This window comes from Adiantum capillus-veneris, chromosome 8 (genome assembly GCF_014529385.1).
Source record: "Adiantum capillus-veneris isolate H3 chromosome 8, ASM1452938v2, whole genome shotgun sequence".
Classification (NCBI taxonomy): Eukaryota; Viridiplantae; Streptophyta; class Polypodiopsida; order Polypodiales; family Pteridaceae; genus Adiantum; species Adiantum capillus-veneris.
Window position 1 is genome coordinate 162,829,465 of NC_140938.1, and position 24,380 is coordinate 162,853,844.

General features: G+C 42.7%; 1 protein-coding gene across 1 annotated transcript; it reads right to left on the reverse strand.

Annotated features, from left to right (window-relative positions):
* Window positions 1-220: 220 nt before the first annotated feature.
* Window positions 221-2,904, reverse strand: LOC147453280 (uncharacterized). The gene is made up of 3 exons (XM_086519134.1): window positions 2,547-2,904; window positions 2,277-2,438; window positions 221-592 (listed from the first exon to the last, which is right to left on the reverse strand). The coding sequence occupies exons 1-3, from the start codon at window positions 2,902-2,904 to the stop codon at window positions 552-554; spliced, it is 561 nt and encodes a 186-aa protein (XP_086375260.1). The 3' UTR covers window positions 221-551.
* Window positions 2,905-24,380: the final 21,476 nt, after the last annotated feature.

A 24,380-nucleotide genomic window follows, 5' to 3' on the forward strand; every position in this document is an offset into this window, starting at 1 on the left:
CGGGTGATTGGCTTAGTGTAACCCTCGCCATCCGACCAGCGCAATAGTTAGCTACAGATAATTGTATCTAAGCTCGGTTGTAATCCTTTGTCTCTCAAGGCTCTGTTTGAGCTTGAGGCTAATTTGTATATCTTTTGGTGACTTTATAATACAACCACTCACAATTGTGAGTTTTGCACCAAAAAAAAAAGATTCATTCAAGCATAGTGAGCCACAAGGCAAGGATAATGTTCTTTGTACCGATATTAGCTAAATTCAAGAACTATTATTTTGATGATACAAATTGGATGATGGAACCTCCACTTAAAGCCTCTCTCTAAAGGAGTTGAAGACTACAACCACATGCATAGGTTGCCTAATGAGCAAGATGTCCATGTAGGAGAAAAGCTTAATGAAGTCAAATCTCTCTCTCTCTTCTTCTTTTAAATGTCATCATTTTGTACAATGAGACTAGTACCCATACCATGTTTGCACGTCTGCAACAAGTCTCTAATTCTCAAGCATGAGATAGTGTAACATGCTCTTGTGGAATGGTATATGGTTGCTTGTCTCTATAAAACGTTTGTGGCAAACATGTTCTCTCCAGCAGCACCTGCAAGTAGCCCACACAACTACTTTGGACTGTGTTTAATGCAATTTATGAATCCAGTTTGATATGTAACCTTTCTCCCTTCATACATTCATAGTCAAGGGCGACTATGAATGTAAGGGCTGGATAATGACTCTAAGTTTAATTTTCAAGAAGACAAAATGACAAAATTAAGGTTTAAGTATTAATAGAGACATAAAAAATTTACAAGCCGCTAAGATTTGGTTTGGGAATTTTGATGGAATTTTTCGAGAACAAAAATAACTTAATAATCCTAAGACAACATTTTTACTATCTGAAAATCTTCTATGGAAGGGTGGAATCTACTAACATAATATGACGGAGTACATAACCCTTTACACGTGTCTCTCTCTGCGAGATGAAGGCTAAACGCCAAGTGAGATGAAGGGGAGCGGAAGAGAGAGAGAGAGAGGCCGCCGAAGGCGGCCGGTAATACTCGTGGACATAAGGGTATCAAAAGCTCAATAAATATCCATCATGATGTGGAAATCATTTACAAGACCCGACATAAACTTTTGGACTCAAAATGGAGACTCCTGAACCTTGATTTTCGTGTTCCAAGAGTTGTGCGAGAACTATACAAATGTGAAATGGAGCTTAGGATAATTTTATATACTATTCATGAGTTACAGATCACGTATATACTACTCAAAGGAAGAGATCAACCCGATAAAGGTGAGAAAGTGGGAGAAAAGTTGTGGTTCTATCTTGGCATGCAAGGTATCCACCAAGATTAGTGGATAGCAATGCTCTATGGCCTTATTTGGGATCCATCTCTCTTTGGGAGGTATGTATGTGTATGTGCAAAGCATGCTTAAGCTCTCTTTAATGCATGCTTAGGGTCATCGAAAAGCTCTCTCTCTCTCTCTCTCTTTTGATTACTTAGAAATTAATCTATTGTGACATGATGAAGAAGAACGATTTTGTTAATCTCAGAAGCTACTCATTTAAGCCATTTAATCATAGTTTTGTAGCCATATTCCAAATTTAGCCACTCTCTCTCTCTCTCTCTCTCTCTCTCTCTCTCTCAAATTAATCTATAATTACATGACGAAGAAGAGCGATTTTGTTAATCTCTGAAGCTTTTTTTGTTTAAGCCATTAAATCATAGTTATGTACTTATCTCCCAAATTTAGCCATCTCTCCTCCCTCCCCTCCCCCCCCCCCCCCCCCCCCCCCCCCCCCCTTCTTTCTCTCTCTCACACACACACAGTAGGGCTATTGGATTGGCATAATGGGATGCCTTTGAAAAGGAGGTTAGTTTTGTAGGTGCAAAGTGAAAACAATAGAGCTTTTGGTCACCTTATTTGTGAAGTGCTAAGCCTTCACACACAGCATGATACATAACAAAGGGCTTAACAAATTAGCATTTCTTGTTGCATGTACTTGGAATTCTCATCATAGTGGAATAGTCTTTTCTAGAGGGGAGGGGGGCTCAAACAATATGGTCCTAGATCACCTTTGTGCCCTAGATCACCTTTGAGGCTCCCCATGTTAGATAGTGATGAGGGTAGCCCAGGCCTGCCCTTGATGGGCTCCCCCTCTCTCTCTCTCTCTCTCTCTCAGTCAGCCGGCCATTGCGGTTAGAAAAACCACAATTGCTGCACAGACACTGGGTGGTGTTGACGGTCGTTCAAAGCGTATTGATCCTGGTTAGCACACATACCTTCAGCGTGCTTGCTAGGTAGGTGAGAAGAAGCCTTCTTCGCCGGAGCGGATGCCTGTGCAGAGGTTGAGGGCTTCCCAAACACAGAAGAGCCCGTCGGAGGATGAGGGAAGCTTGCAAGAGCGAGGGCGTGCTGTGTCAATCGGCAGCGGAGAGCGCGTACTGGAAGAGGAGATCAAGCCAGGTAGCCCCAGAAAGAAGGTCGATGGCAAGCCGGACAGCAGAATAGAAGAGAGGAGGGAACTCTCCAAAGCAGCGGGTGAGGAGGACCCTGAGGCCTTCCACGAGCAAGAGGGTGAGGTAGTCTTTCACTCGGAAGACGAGCTTGAGGAGGGACGGGCAGAGCACGTATAGCAACAGCAGGCCAACCATGTAGAGGGTGTGGTTCATGATGAGGCTCCACATCAAGCCCTTCAAAAGCGACTCCAGCCTCGTGCTGGACACCATCACCAGTTTCATGAAGAGCAGCAGTTTGGCGCCCAGCCCGTACCCCAACACCCTCATTCCATGCACACCCGCCTTCACCACCCCCGCTATGCAGGCTGCACACAGATCTGCGAGCCCCCACATTGCCCCGGCCGCCCCCGGCACCCCCAAGACTCCTAGACTCTCTTCCTCTCCCTCCCATTTTGTCGTTTCATTTTGTTACACCTTTGGTTGACAAGTCAATTGAGGTGTGAAGTCCCCCCCCCCCGCCCCGCCACCCCCAAACCAAAAAAAACAAAAGCGTCCAAAAAAGAAAACCAAAGTGCAAGTGACTCCCATAGCCCAAGGATGGGGGGAAGTGGGCCTTAGGACTAAAGAACACGAGGTTTTGAATGAAGGCCCCGTCATGGGATCCACGGAGGAAAACACGCACAAAAGCACAGGCGTTACATCGTTTGATTTTTAAAAAGTAAATTTGGACAAATTTAATAAACTCGGATATCTAGACCTTAAACTCTGACAAGCATAAGTATATGTGAACACACTTATTTTTCACTGAAATGCACACGCACGTCTGGTTAGAGCACAAGGCTGCTACAACACCCACCTGAGTTCGAGTTCGAGGCCAAGCACTCGTCGCCAAAATTTTTGTCACCGTCAAATCTCCTCTAGATGCCCGCCCTCAATCCCTCGCCATCAATCCCATTGTTGGGGGGTCATTTAAGACCCCGTGCCATTTAGTCACGAGGGGAAGTGGGTGCCGGATCTCAAGGTTAATGAACAGCCAAAACAAATGTTGTCTTTGTCTCCCACTCATGATTCAAACCCGGCCACATGCAGCTAGAGGTGAATGCCTTCACACGTTCTTTTAAACTTAGTAAACATGGCCCAATCCATCCATGTGTATTTGCATGTTCCTAGTTTACAGAACTCCCTGTCAAGCACCTCCCACAATCTTGAGGTATGTGTGGTCAATTGAGCACCATAAATCCCACGAGGGCATCTTCCATTGAAGACCTCATCATATATCATATTGATCCCCTCCCTTTGTGCCCACAAAACACTATCTCCCACAGAGTCTCCCCAAGCGGTGGGATCTACAACATTGAGCTAGGGCATGATTACCATGCCATTCGTGACTCTTCTATGAGTCCAAGTTTCCTTTGCATGGGATGATCTACTTTATGACCAAGTGAAGTGGCTAACTGGGCGATGAGATCCATGCAAGCAGATGATTAGGGTGTGGGGTTGCCAATGGGGGTCACAAGTTCAAAACCTAAGTTGTGAGGGGGATGGTCAACATCGACAACTCTTTGTTGATTGTTTGATCGCCTCAAAATGTGCACAAATCTCTCTCCACCACCGATCCCACCTTCGGGGGTTCATTAAAGACCCCATGGGAGATAGTACCCCCCTCCTCAAAGTGTTTTTGTTTTAGGAGTCGAGGATGGGTACTCCCGACCGTTTTCTTCACGCACTAAGAATGCATGAGAAAAACAATTGAAACTTCAATTGTAGCCAAGCTCCTAGGGCATACGCTTTTGTCACTAGTTTTCCTTGGACTACGTGAGGAGTTCAAGAGTCGTCCATGGTTCGATAGGTATGACAGTAAAAACTTCTTTTCTCTCTCTCTCTCTCTCTCTCTCTCTCTCTCTCTCTCATTTGAGCTTATCCTAGTGATGACGACAACCGTTGGTCTTATTGAAGCAAACAAGATGAGATATTCTCACAAGAGAACATGATCCACACCGCAAGGCACTCCAACTACTTTGTTCTAGAAAATTAGAAACATGCTTTTCCCACTTCATCGTGCTTGATTGTTTTAGTGTCCAAGGTGGGGTCCCTCGTGAAGTCAATTGCATTTGTTTCATTTGTGTTTTAGGCAGACTCCTCATGGGATCGTGATAAGTGCGTTATGAATGTGGGAGTTGAGTTGATGTCGCCGAATCAAAGAAAGCTCTTTTTTTTTCTTTTCTTTACTTGTATAAAAGAAAGCTATGAAAAAGAGCAATCAACAATCTGTTGACCATTGGTTTCTTTTCGGCCTTAAGGGAGTTGGTTATGACGCAGGCCTAGTCCATAAGGCTAATTGAACAAATTCGTGAGGCACGGCTCTCCCCACATCATTCGATTGAAAAATGTAAGAATGTATTTGATTAATGATATATTTGTGGCTACATCCCCTTGGCGCTGTGGTCGGGTCTTTTGTTCGCAAGAGGACTTCAAGGTAAAAGGACTAGTTTTAAGACCTTTAAAGGGACCAGTTTTAAGACCTTTAAGGTGGCATTTGGTGTATTTTTGGGTAGGCAAAATTGGATTGTTTGTGCAAGATTCCGATCGGTGCATCTTTAGCTAGAGTTGCTATGCAAACAGCACTCTATGCAGCTCCTACAATGGAACGTAGAGTTAAAAAGGGGCTCCAATAGTTAACCACACGTAGGGTGTTTTGTGGGGCTAGCGCGATAGCAGGGCTTGAAGTCACACATAGCCAATGGGCAAAGCCCGCATTAGCTCCATGCTCCCAACTAACCAAACTTATTTGTATTTAAATGGGTCCAGGTGCATAAATTTTAGTGGGGTAGCCACAACTTGGAACTAGGGGGCCATCCCATTATTGGCCCCTTTACCCTAAGAATACTAGGAAAACAGAAAGATTCTTATGGAGGAACAATACTAAAGCCTCGTCGCCATGGCAATGGGCGAAGTGGGTAGTTATTGCTCAATCGGTGGTTCAAGGTGGCCTCGCAATTCTCAAGCCTGTTGTTCATGTTGAGGCCATGTGTGCCAAGTTTGTGGTCTCAATTGCAAGACAAGACCAATCCAAGGCTATCACGATCAAGGAGATGATAGACAAGGCAAAACTATGCTCTAAAGGTGGGCAGTGAAAAGGGATCGAGGTGCATGACAAAAAGGTGGTCAAACTTGAGATTGGGTGGTATCACAGGTGAGCTGATGCAAAAACGCAATAGGGCAACATGGGTACTGGAATGGGGTGAATTAACCACATGCATCTAGAACTCCATTTCACATTGGTCCCATTGGTTGTCTAAAGTTGCTGGTGTAATTTTGAACCCTTATTGGAGAGAAATTGCAAGAAGGATGAACAATAAAGGACTCCAACGGTTGATCCACTTGTGGGATGGAAAGAACAAGTGCTAGAAATCCTCTGACTAGTTGGCTGCCCAGTTTCAACTCAATGGCACTGAGAAGCTGCTTGTCAACAGAGTTGTCGAAAGCCTGGACAACATTCTGATGCCTACCTGGGAATCTACTTTTGATTGGAAAGCTTGGAAATGCCCCATGGGTGGTGGCCAATTCTCTGAACCTCATAACAAGTGCATTTACCAAGTGTTAATGCACGCGGCTGATTGGTCCGTCCCTTCGGAAAAATAGTGGAAAAAACAATGGTCGGAAGCTCGATGGAATGAGGTCATGAAGAACATTTGAATCCGAAATGGCCTCATTTTATGAAGGTATTTTTGTGGAAGGTGTTGTGGGGGGACTTTGTTGATAGGCATCAAGATTCAAGGGTAGATTGGATAGTGAAGACCTCACCCACCTTTTCATGGAATGCCCGACAACTAGAGGCCTAGCAAGGAAGGTGTGCAAACATACACTAAGAATGTGGAAGATAGGGTTTTTCAAGAAGGAGTTGTGCCTTGGTGGGAAACAATTTTGAAGTCCTGCAATTTTAATTTGCACTCAAATTGTCAGAGAATGTTTCTTCAGTGTTATCTGGAAGGCCAGGAATTGTCGTGTCTTTGATAGCGATCTCTCTGTGGCTAGCTTCTCATAGATTGTACAAGAAAGCAAGGAGTTGATATATGTGTTAGGAAAAAGGCAAAGCTCAGAGGATTGTCTTAGTGCAACCCTTGCCATCCGATCGAGTCTTGGAGTGTGAAGGACTGAACTTATGGTATTAATATTATTGGGATTCAAGCCAACTGGCCGAACATCCCACTTACTACTAACCTATCTACTAATTTAACCAAATATACACTTATTCTTTAATACAAAAGAATAAGGAACTCCAACAGAATAACGTTGTGTGCTCTCCACCCAACAGTAGGTATCTCTCTCTGTCTCTCTCTCTCTCTCTCTCTCTCTCTCTCTTACGCTTCCCACGGCACCTTCAAGTATGTTACTAGGTACTTCTAACTAAGCTCTGATGTAACCATCTGCCCCTCAAGGCTTGACAGAAGCTTGAGGGTGATTTGTATATTTCTTGATGACATTTTAATACAATCACTCACAATTGTGAGTTTTGTGAAAAGCAAAACAAAACAAAACAAAGACAACAAATTCCTTGGTGTTCACATAACCAAAGAAACGTAAATATTCTAATTTCTCGGCGGTTAAGAATGAAAAATCTATGAGGTCAAAATTTGGGCATAATTAATATTCTATATATATTTATATTTATTTCTATATTCAAAAGACAAACTCGACACTCCTAAAACAAAATAAGAACTAAATAAAAATAATATGATAAAGAGATCCATTAACAAATTAAAACCAAAGAATATTTCAACGCTTCATAAGAAGAGGTAAGTCTACTAAGCATAGGAAACAACAAAATAATTTGATGAAATGGATCTTTACGAGGTCCTTACTCAAATATAATTAAAAAAAAAATCAATGTGTCAATACTTCACATTATCGGATCATAATCTTATGAATACACTCTTAATCTCTCTTGTTCTCTCTTAGGCTTTTTTGAGTCGGCCAAAAAGTTTTTTAAGCAAAATAACATCATGCATTGAAGAGAAAAGATGAAGTCTCCATGGCCTTCAAAGGTCAAAAAAGTGACTATTGAGAGGTTATGATAGTTAAAAATCTATTTTAAAAAAAAGGTAAAAACTCAGTCTCTCACTTGTGATTGAAAGCCAAACATTGTTGATATATATTCAAACTGTCAACTTTTGTTATTTTTAACACTTGTGGAAAGTTAACCATCACCAACTATACAGCCACAACGAGAAGAATGAAGGGGCTAACACACGCAATAGTAGCCCTCCATTGGGACAATTTGCAACCAAGAGCATCTGCAGTCCACCACCCGGGATCCACCAAACCGAAAGAAGATTAGACCTTAAGGGGAGCCATGTACCTTAGATATAAGCTTGCCAATGCCACCATGTGGGTCGACCCCTTCCACGAGAAGATCCATATCTAACAAGCTCCCGCAAGTACAATGTCGCCCATTTTCCTCCCGAAGAGGAGGTAGGAGGGACAGTAGCTCCCGTCCACCAAAACATTTGTGTCTGGCAAGGGAGGAACAAGAGAAAAATGCGCTACCTTGCCCAGCTCCTCATCCCAGAGAGAGCCGCTACAAATGCTCCCTGCTTGGAAACCTCCATCATGGCGATCACTGTTGTGCCCTTCCGCAAAGGCACCATTGACTCCCCAGCTCGCGTACCCTCGTGCAAGCTGCACAAAGAAATGGCCGCCCGCTCCACAACCATGGGCTCGTCGTGGCATCTCTACTATCTTCTTATTGTTTTAAAAAACCATAGTGACCCTTTCACTTGTTTTTAATGCTTAAGGCCACCATAGGCTTGTAGATTAGTGGTTTAGCTTGACCCTCATTGTTTCAGAAGCAACGCGATGAGTTGGAATGAAAGTTCTCCTTTCATATCAAATATAAACTTAAAAGATAGAAAAGTTATTTTCATTTAATTACTTGATAGAGGGAAGAAAGTAAAAGGGAATGGTGACGGGGAAGAAAGGAAGGGTGGGGAACAGGGGTTGGGGGAGGGGGGGCACGTCAGATTTCTTTTTTTTTTTTAATGCTTAAGGCTACCACTAGGCTTGTAGCCTAGTGGTTTAGCTTGACCCTCGTTGTTTCAACGTGATGAGTTCAAATCATGAAAGTTGAAATTATGAGTGGTTTTGTGTAGCTTTTGAAATAGAGAGTGGGTGGAGTATCTTGTGGAGATTCCATATAAAGAATTGAAACTAGACCGAGTATGTAGTATGTATGTTGCAATAGTAGTAGGTGTGCACAAAAGTTTTTGAGGTGGTTGAGTAGATAGCATCTCAAGAGATACTCTCACTCCTTTCAAGTGAAAAAGCGATAAATGGTATGTGGATGAGTGAGAGAGAGGCAAATAGAGATGGAGAGAGAGAGAGAGAGAGAGAGGAGAGAGAGAGAGAGAGAGAGAGAGAGACTGAGTGTGAGAAGTGTTTTGCATCTATCAGGTTGATGCGGGATAGGGAGAGGAAGATTTTTTGCCTTCTAGCGGTGGTGATCTTTATAATCTTGATTGCCTATGCAAGCACTCCCTCTCGTCGAGATCATGCATAGTGTATAGCTACACTGCATTTCCTGATGTGTCGTGATGCCATGGGACAGTGAGATCGACAAGGCAGGCTATCGTTGTAGGTAGGTACAGAGTAGGACAAGTGTCCCTATGGAACTTTAAAGTCTTGTGAATGAATAGAAAGAGATCCTGGCCTTTTACATGAAGGAGTACGAGCGGAAGTGCGACGCGAGAGAGAGAGAGTGTGAGAAGAAGAGCACCACGATATGGTGAGCTCGCTCTACTGTAATGTGTAGAGCATAGTGAGTTCTTATTAGGTTTTTACAAAAGAATATGTGTACATACCTGGCGGCCCGCCCACTTACCTGGGCGACCACATTGGGCTTTATACCCCAACAACCTCCCACTTAAAGTCCAATGTGGTACTTTAAGTGTGAGAGAAGCTACTATACAAGCTAATATACAAGAGATGTAGAGAAGTGATGTACTACCCTACACCTAACTGCTTGCGAAAATGCGCAAAGCTCTCTGAGGGAAGTCCTTTTGTAAGTAGATCAGCAGGATTTTCTGTGGTGTGAACTTTGACAAGCTGAAGATCCTCAAGCATTTCCCTGATGAAATGATACTTCACATCCACATGCTTTGTCTTTGAGTGATAAACTGGATTGCGAGCCAATTGTATAGCACTTTGACTATCACAATATAACACAGGCATCTCTTCTTTGATTCCCAAATATGTTACTAGTCGATTAAGCCAAATTGATTCTTTGCATGCCTCTGATGCTGCAACATATTCAGCCTCTCTAGTAGACTGAGTAACACAATCTTGTAATCTAGAATGCCATGATACTGCTCCACCAGGCAATGTAAAGACATACCCTGACGTAGACCTTCAGTTGTCTAAGTCACCTGCATAACCTGAGTCTGTAAAACCCTTTACACTTAGCTTCTGACTCCATAGCATATACGCATACTCTTTGTAGCTTTCAGGTATCTCAATATTCCTTTCACTGCCTCCCAATGTTTCTTGCCTGGGTTTGACATGTATCGACTTACTACTCCCACTGCAAATGCAATGTCTGGGCGAGTAGCAATCCTTGCATAATCAAACTACCCACTGCAGACGCATATGGAATCTTATCCATTTCAGCTGTTCTTCCTCAGACACAGGACAATCTTGTTTGCTAAGTTTCACATATGGTGGCAATGGAACACTCAATGCCCTTCCTTCTCCATATTGAACGTTGCAAAACCTTGTCAATATACTCTGTTTGAGATAACCAAATCACTTCTTTGATCTGTCTCTCTCAATGCGCATACCAAGTATATGACTTGCCTCACCCATGTCTTTCATGTCAAACGATTTTGCCATCTTTGACTTCAAAGCTGAAATTTCTTCCAAGTGCTTGCCAGCAATCACATTTCATCCACATACAAAATAAGGATCAGCCAACTGCCATCCTTAGCCTTCTTTGTATATAGACAGTGATCGAACTCACTACGTTTGTAGCCTTGAGAAAGCATAAACTTGTGGAATTTATGGTACCATGCCCTCGGTGATTGTTTTAAGCCATAAAGACTCTTTAACAACTGGCATACCCAATCTTCCTTGCCTTTCTCAACAAACCCTTCTGGCTGCTGCATGTAAATTTCCACATCTAAATCACCATGCAAGAACGCTGTCTTGACATCCATTTGGTGCAACACCAAATCTAATATGGAAAATGTAGAGCTCAAGTTGCTAAAGGAGCAGGTCTAGACAACTCACCAAGATATTAGATTTTTAAGGTGTAGTGCATTTTAGATCCTTGTCGGATAGGCAATCAAGGACGGGTGGCCCAAGCGGATGTCAATGCATAGACATGTAGTACTCAAGCTATGGAGCATGCTTGTATTTTTAGATTGCAGATCGGAGCTATGGATTGTTGGTTATGCCCATTTGAAGTTTTGTTAGGGGCCGAGTTGGTGCCCACCTGACCACATGGGGAGTCATCCCATCTGGCAGTTTCTTGGGCTGCAAAAGAGTTTGAGAAGGTGCTATGAAGTGTGTGGAGCCAACAAGAATTTATTTCTCTCATCAAACGAAGTACTCAAGTTATGGAGCATGCTTGTCATTTCAGATTGCAGATCGGAGCTACGGATTGCTGGGCCGCAAAAGAGTTTGAGAAGGTGCTATGAAGTGTATGGAGACAACAAGAATTGACTGCTCGTCAAACGAAGCCTGGAGCGAGAAGTTATAGAAGTCAAAATCTTGGGTGCGGTTGCTCGAGAAAGTGGAAGGCGAGGCTTGAGGAAATTAAAGCCGACAATGCAAGTCTTCAATGGTGCTATATGGCCCGGATATTGGATTCCTGAGGAGGAAATGGGATGGCCGAGAAGTTGTTGAGAAAATGAAATTTGGAGAAGGCTTTGAGGACCTTAACAAGGATGTCTCTTGGGGGTTGGAGGCCAGCAACCCACGAGGAGCCACATCGGCGGGAGGGGTATACCCCATATGCACATGAATTAACACCAGGTGGGGGTATAAGGGCCACACCGTGTAGCCATTAGGGGTATTGAAGTAGCAAAGGGAAGCTTGGAGCATGAGCTATGGCACATTGGCGGGGTGGCGGCCGTGGCGCTACTCGTGGCTGAGCAAGGAGTCTGGGCGGTTTGACCTTGCGAATGATGCTGGTTGGTGGCATGAAGGCATGATAGGCTGAATGTGGGTTGTTCTTGGTGTCCGATGATGTGGAGCCCAAGTGGGGAGGGTTCATGTGCCTAAAGGGGCCAAGCCTTTTTTGAGAGCGAGGTTGGGCAGCACCAACGGCACCGTCGGTGCCCTCCTTGTGGAGAATGGGTTCATGCAGTAGCTTGGGGCTCAAGGGAGTGGTTTAAAAAATAGCAAGGGAGTGACTCCATGGCAAAGTAAAAAGAGAATGTCGGTCCAAAATAGGGGAGTTGTCACGTGCCCCAAGGGCAATTTTTTTGGCACAATTTTTGGGAGTTTTTTGGGGAGGACAAAGAAGCGAGGTAGCAAGGTTGTGGTTTGGGGGAACTCGAGGTTGGAGATTCAAGGAAGGAGAAGTAGAAGGGTGGTTGCTTTTTTCTTGAGGCACGAAGAAGATCTTAAAACTCTCTCTCTCTGGCTCTTCTTTTTCTCGAGAGCTTGATGCAACGAAGGGGAGCAAACAGTTGAAAGAAGAAGGGAGTTTTTGGAAGCTCTCTCGAGCTTGCAAAGTAAAGGGATATTGAAGAGAAGGGATAAACAGGATGAAGTTTTTTGGCAAGATGAGGAATGCTTCCTTTTGGTTTGGGGTTATCTGAATAGCGGATTTCAAGTCAAGGCGGGCATACCGACATTGGCGTATGCAGCCGATTTGTATCAAGGGTTCCAGATATCTATTTAATGGAAGTGTCTTCTAGTTTCCAACTTAATTAAGTGTTCATGTCTATTCTAAGTTGGATTTAAGCCAATTAACTATGCTCCGATCTATGTTAATCTCTTACAATTCTCTCTAAACGCCTCTATATCATCTTATTAACACTAAAATCAGCCCTAACCTCATTGGTTTTCGTGATTTGCACCTTAACTGCTTCTTCGTTTATAGTAAAAATCCCGACGCCTTCCCGATCGACCCTAGAGAGATGCGCACTCTAGGACCAGAACCTTTTTTAGTATCTAGGGCCTTCAACAAGGACAAGATCCATCCACCATGGTCAGCATCTCAAGGCTAATGGCTGCATGACATTACCTACCTTAACTGGCAAGAGCTTCCCACACCTGACTTCATTGCCTCATGTTGACTTCAATTAAAGCTTAGAGGACGCTCTGAGTACCGTCTACAACTCTAAATGCAATAACCCTATTTTCTGGCTATAGATTCCAGTAGGCGTTTACCTGTTGCAGCATACCCCCAAAATCCTCCTTATTCTCATAAGTTGCTTTCTTCCAGTCTCACCATTGGAAACTTACCCATGATTTCCTTGGCTTCATAAGCTAAGCACCTGCCACGACCTACACTTCCCCTTTACTCTTAATCTTTCTCCTAGTGGAAGGTCTAAAGCTTAAGTAAAAGGTCTAAAGCTTCTGTCAAAAGTTTTTTGCTCACCTTTCAAAAGCTTGCTAGGCAGTGGCAAATGAAGTTGCCGATGACATCCGTCAAAATTTGCAATTAAAGTTTCATCCAACCTCCCCCATGTACCGACCAACACCCTTTCAACATGGAATCCTCTTCCACCCCTTCCCTCCAAAGTAACCCTATGCCTTCCTTGGAACCTCCCCCTTCCTCCCAACATCGAGCTCTACAACCATTCTCTCCTCCAACGGCCCTCCCTCCCCAAAGAACACTTTTGCCTTCCTCGCATCATCATCCTCTTCATCGACTTTTGTCGTTCCCATGTCAGCATCCTCTTCGTCAACTTTTGCCACCACCCTACCGGGATTCATTTTGGCTTCCACCCTCACTAACCCCTTTGCACTTATCACCCAACCTAGCTTTATGAATCCCTCTTCCTCTTCCAAGAAAACCCATTTTTGCACGGAAGAACTCCAAGGGCTCATGGAAAACCTCCCCGTGGAGGAATTCGATTTTCTCCCCTCCCTCAAAAGTTACAAAAGCTACGGTGCATGCATCGGCTTACCTCTCAAAAGGGAGTGTCCCCAATCCTCCCTCATTGCGCCTTTCTCTTTTGGTGTTTTTTCCTCCTCGGTTGTCACTACCCCCTCCCTTTGCGCGCCAATGACTCTTCCCTCAACCTTATCCCCACTTCCCCCTTCCATCACCAAGCCTCTAGAGTTCGATAAAATTGTGTCAGGTTCTCTACAAAAATTCAAAACTATCAATTTGAAGCTTTCTAAAGCCAAATCTCACCTCCTCCACCTCCAAAACCTCCGTGCTAGCAATAAAGCCCCTAATAGTTTGTATGAAACCACCACGCCTTGTTTTGGAAGACTCTAGTGCTCTTCTCATGCTAGTTTGTTAGCCTTAACATACAATAAACTTGATTGCTCCTACGTTTATATACAAGCCCAAGCTCTCCTTGTAGAAAACCTCCAAAAACTCTTCCATGAACTGGTAGAAGAACGGTTGGAGGATCTTGTTAAAAAACCCACACCATATCCTTCCCTAGAGTTCAACGGATACATGGGCCAAAAACTTTGTTGTGGAAAAATTCTTCTCTCTTGGAGTTAGACTCTTTTGTTCAAAACTCTATCTTACAAGCACATTTGGCTACCTCCATTGAAGAAGCAGCTCACAATGCAAGAAGAGATCCCAAGAGACCTCTTTGCTGAAGCAATGGCATTACCCAAAGAAGACACCGTGAGTGAGCTCGTTCAACATGAGGTCACCACTCAAATGAGCAAACTCCTCTCCCAAAAAACAACTTTGAACATCTATAAAACCCCTTCCTCTAAAAACGCTTTGCTTTCAACAACTCCCCTCCTACACAGCCTATGTCCTCTTTTGCTAAAATAAAGCCCCCTTTGAAAACACCCCCGCAAGCCTTTCAAAAAACCTAAAGATGTCACTTCATCTCTCTCGCCCCCCAACACCTTGCTTAGTATAACGCTTTCCTTTTATGGATCTTCTTTCCCACCCATTCACCATTTGCTCAAATCTCCCCATTATCCCTTAATACCCCCCATGTACTAGCCACCCTCTCCCCCTTTTGCCTCTTCCCCTAATCCCCCCATCCCCTTCCAACCTTCCTAAAAGACCTAGAATTTCAAAAAACCTTCAATGGATGAGAATGTAGGTGTTGAGCACCCTGCTTCGTGGGTCCATTTGCTCTTCTCAACCCCCCTTTTTCCGCTTCTTTGGACCCCCTCCATTTTCAGCTACTTATCTCCCCACCACACCCCGCTCTACTCCTTCTTTTATGGTAAAAAGAGATTCAAATTTTGGTTTCCCTTACCAACCCTGCCCTTTTTAAGGTTATAATTCTAGGTAATCAATCGATTTATGAGTTAGAAAACAAGGTCACTAACTAGCTTTCACAAACTTTCTAATCGTGCTCTCTCTCATGATGAAAAGAAACTGCTAGCTTTAGGACTTAAATATATCTCCCTCTACTCTCTCCTCTTTATTGCACTCTTTTCTAACTTAGAAAGAAACTACCAACTTAAACTCTTTTTTAAAGAAGTCACCCCACCTTCAACTCCCTTCTCCCTCTCAAAACCTCTTGGTACCCCCCCACTCCTTCGCTTAACCTCAAAAAAGTTTCTTCTCTCTCTCTCTTCAGAACTCTACACCCTTTGAAAAACCTCCCTCTCTTTTTCTTACTTCTCACCCCCTTCCTTTCTTAAGAAATCCCTTTTCCTTAAACAATGATCCTTTCATTATCATTAAACAAATCTGACAAAAATTAAGGAAGTCATCTTATCCAAATTCTAGTATGTAGTAGAAGCATCTAGACATCTTTTAGATTCCTCTACCTACACACCATCACTTTAGCTCCTCTCCTTTGTCTACTCTCTTCTCTCTCCATTCTTAAAAATTGTGCTCTTCTATCTTCTAAGGAGCGGGATTTCATCTGAGGCCTCTTTCTTCTAAACCCAAGCCTTGTCGTTTTTTTCTACTTCTCTAAAATCCACAAACCCATTTTCTCTTACAGGGATATGTTCTAGAACATGCTTCTATTTGGCTCCACATCCAACTTCTCCCTATCCTTCTTACAAAAAGGCAACACCTTAAAGACTTTGTTTCACTCATCAAGGATATCTCCTCTTTGGTCTTTCCTTCTAATATCCTTCTCTTCACCTTTGATGTGGAGTCTTTATATCCTAGCATTCCCATCCAAGAAGGGTTGCTTGCCCTCTCCAACTCTATCCAACACCATTTTTCGTCCCCCAAAAGGAGTCTCCTCCTCTCTTTGGCCTCTCTTGTCCTTAACCACCACTACATCTCCTTCCAAGGGAATTGCTGGCACCAAATCAAAGGTACTGCCATGGTTTCTAATTTTGCGGTCATTTATGCTTGCCTCTTTCTTTGTCACTTAGAGGATAGTATTAATCTTCCCTCCCACCCCTCTCGACTCTACTTTAAAAGATTCATTCACGATGCATTTGGCATTTGGCATGGATCTTTTTTTGATCTTGTAAAAAACCTCAAGCTTTACGGTGCACCACTTCAAAATCATATCAAAATTTCCCCCGTCGTTTCTGTCATAGAAGCCTCCATCCTTGACATTCATATCTTCAAAGGGCCCTCCTTTTTGCATTCAGGATTTCTAGACTCTCACTGCTATCAAAAATGTCTTAACTCTTACAGCTACATTCCTTGGCAATCATGGCACCCCACCCACCAAAAGGTCGCCTTCATCACTTTTGAGCTTGAAAGATATATCATTAGAGAGAGCTCTTTGGAGGGCTTCCTAGCCATTCGTGCTCTATTCTTCCAAAGGCTTAGAGCAAGAGGCTACCCCCAAGCTCTTCTTCATACTTGTTTTTCCCTCATCTCTTATAAAGACAAAGACTCTCTCTTAATGAAGATACACAGAACCAAAAACTCCCCCACGGTGGTCAAAATTCCATTTTCACGCTTTACATGCAATCTTAATCTCTCTCCTACCTTCATTAAACCTCTCTCACTTCAGCTTAACACCACAGCTGAGCTATCCAACCTCCCCAAACCCCTTATTTGTTCGCTCAATGCACCCAATGTCGAAAACTTTAACTCAAATTCTCGCCCACTCACAACCCCCCCCTTCTTTTTGAACATCCTAGTATTAGATAAAACTTTTTGTCCCTTTTCCCCCTTTTTTTTGGAACCTCTCTTTAATGATCCTTCCCCCCTTTTTATTGCACTTTGTGCCTTGATGCTTCCTCTTAGATTAGTTTATTGTCTCTCTTATCCTGATGTTACCCACCTCTTAGTACACTCTGTATCAAAAATGGTGAGTATTTACTTCTTTGTACCAAAAGATGTTGAATATTTATAGTTTGGTACCAATAAACCCCTCTATCCTCCTCTTAATCCTCACTTTGTACCCACCTTGGGTTTGTAACCCTCAACCCTTATTTATACCCCCCTCCTTGTAAAGTATTTAGCACTACTGATGAGCTCTATATAGAGAAACGCGTTTAGTGCTATTTCATTGCCTCCCCCCCCCCGAACCCAACAAAAAACCATACTTCGCTCTTATCACCTTTTCCCACTTCTCGGTGAGTATCCCTCGCTTAATTTTTTACAATTCATAAGTTTTGAGCTACGAGCTGAGAGCTATGATTTTATTGGTAGACCCCAGTTTGCCCATGCCATGCAGCCACAGTCCCTCTTCCACTTATCATTTTCCTCTTTCACACACATTCTCCACTCATCATCCCCATCTCTCTCACTTCCTCTCTGCACCCTACTCACATTCCTCAACCTTGAAGAATAAGAGGATCCCGGTGAACTCATGCCTCTTACACACACTTCCATTCAAAATTGACTAGTCTCATTTTTCCTCCTCCTAATTACCCATATCTATCAAAAAAAACCACAAAAATCAGCTCTTCTCTTGAAAGACAGCATCATGGTGATTGATTACTCATCTTCAATTTATTGGCTCCAAGGAAGGTCAAGAGGGGAGAAAAAACGTACTATCAAAGCTAGTGGACCGTCAACAAGCGTCAAATTGGTTCTACTCAAGACACTTGGAGAATCAACCTTGTAAGAAATCCATTTTTCTTACCTCTTAAGAGTTTTCTTCCTTATTTGTATCCTTCATGGATACTCCCATTGTAAATACCCAAATCCATTTGTAAAATAATAAAAATAATACTTTACTAATCTACTAACACCAACCACTCTAAAAAAGTCCTATAACCTCCATTTCTCTCCTCTCTCTTTTATTCATACATCCCCACCAAGTTCTTGATAATTCAAACAAAAAAAGATAAAGTACTGAAAATCTAACCCAACCATGGTTGGAGGAGTAGTACCCTAGCCTCAAATTGCTTCAAAAGGAGGGTGTAGCTAGCCAAAAAGGGGGGAAGCCATAAGCAAGGCATTATGCTATATCTTGAGAAGCCAAGCTCAATCTCTTGAGAAGGAGCTCTGAGTGGAATCTCATTGGTTTATGCACATGTATGTGTTGTATTAGGGGGGATTAGCAAGGGAGTTCTATGCCATTGTAGAGAGAGTAATCATTTAATTGAGAGTAGGAAGCCTATTCATTTCTCCTACTAGTGTAAGCCCAACATTTGTTGAATCAAGGAGGGTGGATTAGAACTAAGCATGGATACTTTGTCTCCTTTCAACGTGAAGTCATGACAACAATAATGTGTAAGTGTCTTGGTGTTTTATTTAAGTTCTTGATAGCTTGTTTCGGGTGTTGTTATCAATTTAGCCATAAATCCCACATGTTGTAAGAGGGCGACAGGGTGGAGAGGACTCCCTGGCCTTAAGACAGTGATTGGGGTGGCTTGTCTTGTGATGTGTTGAGGTGTAATTTACTCAAGCTATGTTGAAAAAATGCTAGTCTCACTTTGATTGTCATGACATATTTGTAAGAAGGTATTAGTGCAACAAGCACCCCTACCCCTTCTCTCTCTTTCTTCATCTTTATTCGTGTTTTCTTGATCACTGCCGATGCATTTCAATGTAGCCCAAGCTCTCTCTCTCTCTCTCTCTCTCTCTCTCTTCTCTCTCTCTCTCTTCTCTCTCTCTCTCTCTCTCTCTCTCTCTCCATGCGTCCTAGTTTGCATCCAAAACTAGGTGGTGCCCAAATTTGTGTAGGGTTAGGTTGCGGGTTTGTGTATATGTTTGTTGTTTTTTCCAACCCAACCCAATTGAGTAGCACAGGAGCCTAGAAGGGTTCTTAGAGGCCACTCTTCTTGTTCCCGCCCCGGACCGCCTTAAATTGATGCCCCCACTGAGGAAGGCTTGTGTATTTTGTGTAGGATAAACCTTTAGCATAGTCAAGTAGTTTGCATGAATCACAAGAATTTGTACGATCCTTTCATTCCCATTGCAAGGCAAAAGGTACACATAATTTTTAGTACTAAGTTGCAATTTCAACATGTAATTTGTAGAATTTTAGGTCCTCTTAGGTTGGCTGAGATAAACGCTTCAGTAAATCCTCTCATTAGATACCCTTAGTTTGGACATCTATATTTTTGTTTTGTTTTAAGCATTAGGTCATGCATAGACAATGTATAATGGCCCAAGAATAGAGGTTTTTCCCTTCCATTTCACTCCACACATTAGAATAAACGTTGCAATTAGTAGAAAGATCCATTTTTCAACAACATATGGTGTTCATGTTTGGTGCCCAAAGAGTAGGAGAACTTCTTGCAGCACCAAACACTGTCATCCTGCCTCTTGTTGATTATGATAGATCATTTGATGTGCATATTTTTATTGTGTTGTAGAACAGAATGCCATTTAGAAAATATTATTGTGTAAATTTTTTTAAGAAAAAAAAGCGTGCATCACTTTGAAATCAATTCAATGGAAAGCTAACGCCAAATGTTTGGATACCCTCTTTTCTTTGGAGAGCCTGGAGAGGATGCATAATTATTTTTAGAAAATTTCAAGATGTCTTGCCATATCAAGAGGATAATAACTGATCAAGAATGTGTCAAGAGGATAATAACTGATCAAGAACGTGTAAAAATGTTTGAGGTGGTCCGTAGGAAAGATGCTAGCACTTGGTTTGACCCTTTGTTTGAGGAAGTTAAGGGGAATTACAGGGAAGTTTTGAATCATTTCAAGAGGTACTTCTTTGATCCCCAAAACACTCAAAAACTATGGCAAGGCATTGTTTCTCATAAGAAAAAAGACTTAGATAATTACTACTTGTACAAGCAAGAGTTTCTACGTCTTTGGGCTCTATGGATATGAAATGTTTCTAACCGTGGTGATGGTGTAGAATTTCAGAAGAAAGAGAGGTTCATAGTCGGACTCTTTCCTGACCTTAAGGTAAAATTTGAGGCGAGTGCACGTGCTACCTTTGATGCAGTTGAAACTAGGGCTTTTGAGAACTATAGGAAACTCAAGTGCCTAAGGGGAGAGGTTCCAATAGAAGGTCTTAGACCCAAAGGTAAGTCACAAGCATAGACATATAGGGAGCTTCCTGAGGTAACGGAAGAAGTGATTGATAAGTTAAATGAATCTTTAAGCAGCTTGTCAATTCACCTTGCACAAGCTGTAGGTACAAAGGGACAAGCAAAGAAGTCAGAAGAGCAAGATCCACAACCTAGGAGAGTCTTGCAATGTTGGAATTGTGGAGAGTCTGAACATGGGATATATAATTGTCCTTGGCCCCGTGGGGAGCCAAGGAGACCTAACTTGAATTACCCAGTGATGAATGGAGCAAGACCAAGGATTCTACAAAGGCTGAATGGAGCAAGACCACCTCCACAAGGAGTGGAAGGAGTTCCACCTTTGCCAGACCCAAATGTGCATGTGGTAGAGGTGACAAATTCAAATGAGGTTGACATGGAAGAAAATGGCATTAAGCATGGCCGAGGAAAAGGTAAAGAGAAAGAAGGATTCATATCACAGAGTGACCATGGACGAGGCAAGAAGGCAAAGGAGACCAAGGAAGCTAAGAGGACTCGATGTCGTATCAACCTCCAAGACTTCCCTCTTGGACATGGTATGGCTCCATACAACTTGTTGGAAGAAATGAGAGGTAAGGGTCCTGATATCTCATGGCCTTAGTTTCTTACATTATGCCCACAAGTTAGGAGAGATTTAACCAAAGGAAGTAAGCACTAAGACAAAGGAAAAAGAGAGTGTGCGTGTTGTAAAAATTGCACATGTTGAAATGAATGAGGATATTACACCTGTGCTAGATTGTTACATCAAAGGAAGGCTAGTTAGGAAAGGTCTGGTGGATGGGGGGTGCACAAATTTGCATCATGACAGAAGGACTTATGAAAAGACTAGGCATGCACATCCATGAGACACCTGAAATCAAAGTGAAGATAGCAAACAATAGTAAGGCTAGGTATGTAGGCATTTGTAAAAATGTTTTTGTGGAGGCCTTTGGCATTAAGAAGGCAGTGGATTTCTATGTTATGTCTACCAAAGGAAATGGTTACCCATTTATCTTAGGAAGACCATGGCTAATGAAAATGAGAGCTTTGCAGGATTGGGAGAGTGGACAATTAATTTCAGGAATGACAATCATAAGAAGGTTGTCTTTGACATGAAGGAGCAACACCAAGAGGAACTCCATGAAGAATCATCACAAAGTGAGACAGAGGAAGGCTAGACCGATAGCACTTCAGAAGAAGAAAGTAGTCAGCAGCATTACTGAAGAGGATTCTTCCATCAAAGTCATGGGGGTAAGGTTTAAGCCAAACAACCAAGAGACCTCTTGTCAAGGTTTGGAAGAGGTAGGTACTCAAGAGAGCCAAAATGTGCAACATGAAGGAATGTTAGAAGGTATGCTGTCTACAACACTTACAAAGGAAGAAAGAGAGAAGTTCAAAGGTGTGTTAAAGAGATTTCCTAGGTTTTTTTCTAGAGACTACACCGATGTGCATGGAGTAGATATTGTTCAACACAAGATTGAGTGAAGCCAGAGGCCACACCTAAGGCTCAAAAGCTACAAAGGCTAGGAGTCATCAAGGAGCAGGCTTTACTCAAGGAGGTAAGAAAGCTTCTAGCTAGCAACAGGTTTCATTTATCCAGTGGAGAATTCAGAGTGTGTCTCACCTGTTTTTGTCACTCCCAAGAAAAACGGCAAGTGGAGGGTGTGTGTGGATTACCATCCACTCAATGAGGCAACAAAAAGAGATCACTTTCCCCTCCCATTTCAGGATGAGATACTAAATGAGTTAGCTAGTCATGAGAAGTACACTGTGTGTGATGGCTACTCAGGTTACTTTCAAATAGGGATTGCATTGGAGGATCAATTGAAAACAACCTTCATCACTCCTTGGGGTTGTTATGCTTTTAGAGTCATGCCATTTGGCCTCACAAATGCTCCTGCAACATTCCAACGCTTCATGAACATGGTGTTTCAAGCATTCTTTGGAAAGTCCATTAGGGTTTTTATTGATGCTTTTTGCATTTATAGCTCCAAATAATTGCATCTACAAAAGGTGGAAGAAGGTTTTAAAAAAATTTACAACATGGGAGGTTAGCTCAATTCGGACAAACGTCACATAGGTGAGGATAAAGTGATCTTGCTCGGCCACAAGGTTTCCTATAAAGGCATCGAGGTGGATCCTTCAAAGGCAAAGGCTCTTATTGAGCTCCCATCACGCAAGAAACTCAAAGAGGTCATCTCATTCATTCAAAAGGTGAAGTATATGCCACGCTTCATTCACTTAGCTTCGGAGTTGCTTCATCCTTTGCAAAAGTTGGCACAACAAGTAAAATTTGCATGTTCTGATGAGCTTGAAGAGTACTTTTGTAGCATTAAAGTCATTTTGTCAGAGCTACCAACACTCATGCCTCCTTGTTGGCAGTACACATTCTTTGTTAGCTCTAGTGTTGGGAAAGAAACAATTGGTGCAGTTTTATTACAATAAGATCCCCATAGTACCAGGATGGGACCCATCTACTTTGCTAGTAGGGTCATGAATGCTTTGGAGAGAGGCTACAGGGAGGCAGAACTCATTCGGATGCTTTCTCTCATGTTTGCGGTGAGAAAGTTTAGATCCTACTTACTACCAAAACCTTTTGTAATCCTCATTGCAGAAAATTTGTTCCCTTGGGTGTCATCTCAAATGAATCTTAGTACTAGAATCTCAAAATGGATTATGGAGTTGCAAGAGTTTCAATACTCTTTTAAGGTATAAGATAGTGTGCATGCACAATTGGCACGGATTCTCACTTATAGGGTACATGAGAGGAGATTAAGGTGCTTAAAATAAAGACCCTTCCAACGCCACCACCAAAAAGTATTCCTAATGCTTTTACCTTGTTCTTTGATGGAGCTTTTCGATGAGCCATAGGAAAAGCAGGGGGAGGGCTAGTATTGCTCAACCCAAATGGAGAAGTGGTCATGAAAGAGAAGTTCAATCTACTAGGTTCAACTAGCAACAATGAAGCAAAATACGACACACTACTTCATGTTTATAAATGTGCATTTTCCAAGGTATACAACGTCTCATGGTAAAAGGGGATGCACTTCTCATTGTGAAGTAGATTTTAGGCATCTGGGCATGTAAGAATGAAAGCCTAAGGACAAAAGTTCATGCCATTTGTAGGTTGTTTATTCAATTTGAAGAGGTGCAACTATATCATATCCCTAGGAAACAAAATAAAGATGCAGATTTACTTGCGCAACAAACAGCTACATGTGTTGAGAAAGAAGTGCAAGTCATCATGGTGGCAACAGTTGCCAAGCGACCGAGATACCAAGGATTGGAGTCATTGACTCCCATTATTGGCTATATTTTGGAGGGTGAGTTTCCACTAGCCTTCACAAAGGCTTAGAAGAGGAGACTCATGAAGAAGGCAAACGAGTATCTCTTCCTAGAAGGCTCCCTCTATCAAAGAGGGAAGGATCAAGTGTGCAGAAGAGTACCAACTATTGAGGAAATTCTAGTCATTTTAAAAGGTTTGCATGAAGAGGAATGTGATGGTCATTTATCCCTAGAGTTAACTGTGAAGAAGATTTTACTTGCGGGATATCTTTGGCCAAGTCTGCATGTGGATGTCCAGCATTGGTGTAAAAGTTGTCACAATTGTCAGGTAAATGGGAATAGAAGATTGGTGTATGGTCCAAGGCAAATCGTGCTTGCAAATGGACCCTTTGAAAAATGGGGCATTGATGCTGATGGGGGCTTTTCACAAGCCAAGCTCCCATACCCCTCTTCTCTCGTCCCCACCCGATGAAAACCCCCTCTTAGGGAGGGAGTGGTAAAAGGCATTGGAAAAAAGTAAGAAAAAATAAAGTATGATTATGTAAATATATGAGAACGGTAAAATAGGCCACCTCATGCCTGCAGGGCAGCCCATCCCCACCTTGCCTCCTTTTTCTTCACTGTTGCCCCGCCGTGTGTCCCTTTTCCTCTCCTCCACTCAAAAGGTCAACCCCCTCTCTCTTCCCCTTGTCATTTCTCCTTTCTCTCTCCCCTCAAGCTACCCCACCTCTCACCAATAATGCATTCTAACTCCCAATAATACACCCTAACTCACATGCAACTTACCCTATCTTCCAAAATAGTATACCCCACCCCCCCTTTCTCTCTCCTATCATATCCCATGACCCAAATACCCCCTCTCTCTCTAAAGGGCCCATGTCTCTTGTCTTGTAGATAAATAACCTCCCCCACACTCAGTTTCATTGAAAAAGGTGCCCACAGACCCATCCCCACCCGGTGGTTACCTGATTTTCTTGTGTTCACACACATCTGCACACAGATTCACCTCTGAACACACACTCCCCCTCTTGTAATTACTTTATTCTCCATGTCACCTCTCACTTTTTTTCATCAACCCATCTCTCTCTATTAGTCTCTCTCTCATGAGACTGCTGTTCT

Excerpts from the sequence above, each read along its gene's own strand:
- LOC147453280 (XM_086519134.1), bottom strand. The coding sequence starts at position 2,904 with ATGGGAGGGAGAGGAAGAGAGTCTAGGAGTCTTGGGGGTGCCGGGGGC. Across the intron at positions 2,439-2,546 it reads TGCTCGTGGAAGGCCTCAGG|TACGCGCTCTCCGCTGCCGA; the intron begins GTCCTCCTCACC and ends CTCCTCTTCCAG. Across the intron at positions 593-2,276 it reads ACCTAGCAAGCACGCTGAAG|GTGCTGCTGGAGAGAACATG; the intron begins GTATGTGTGCTA and ends GGCTACTTGCAG.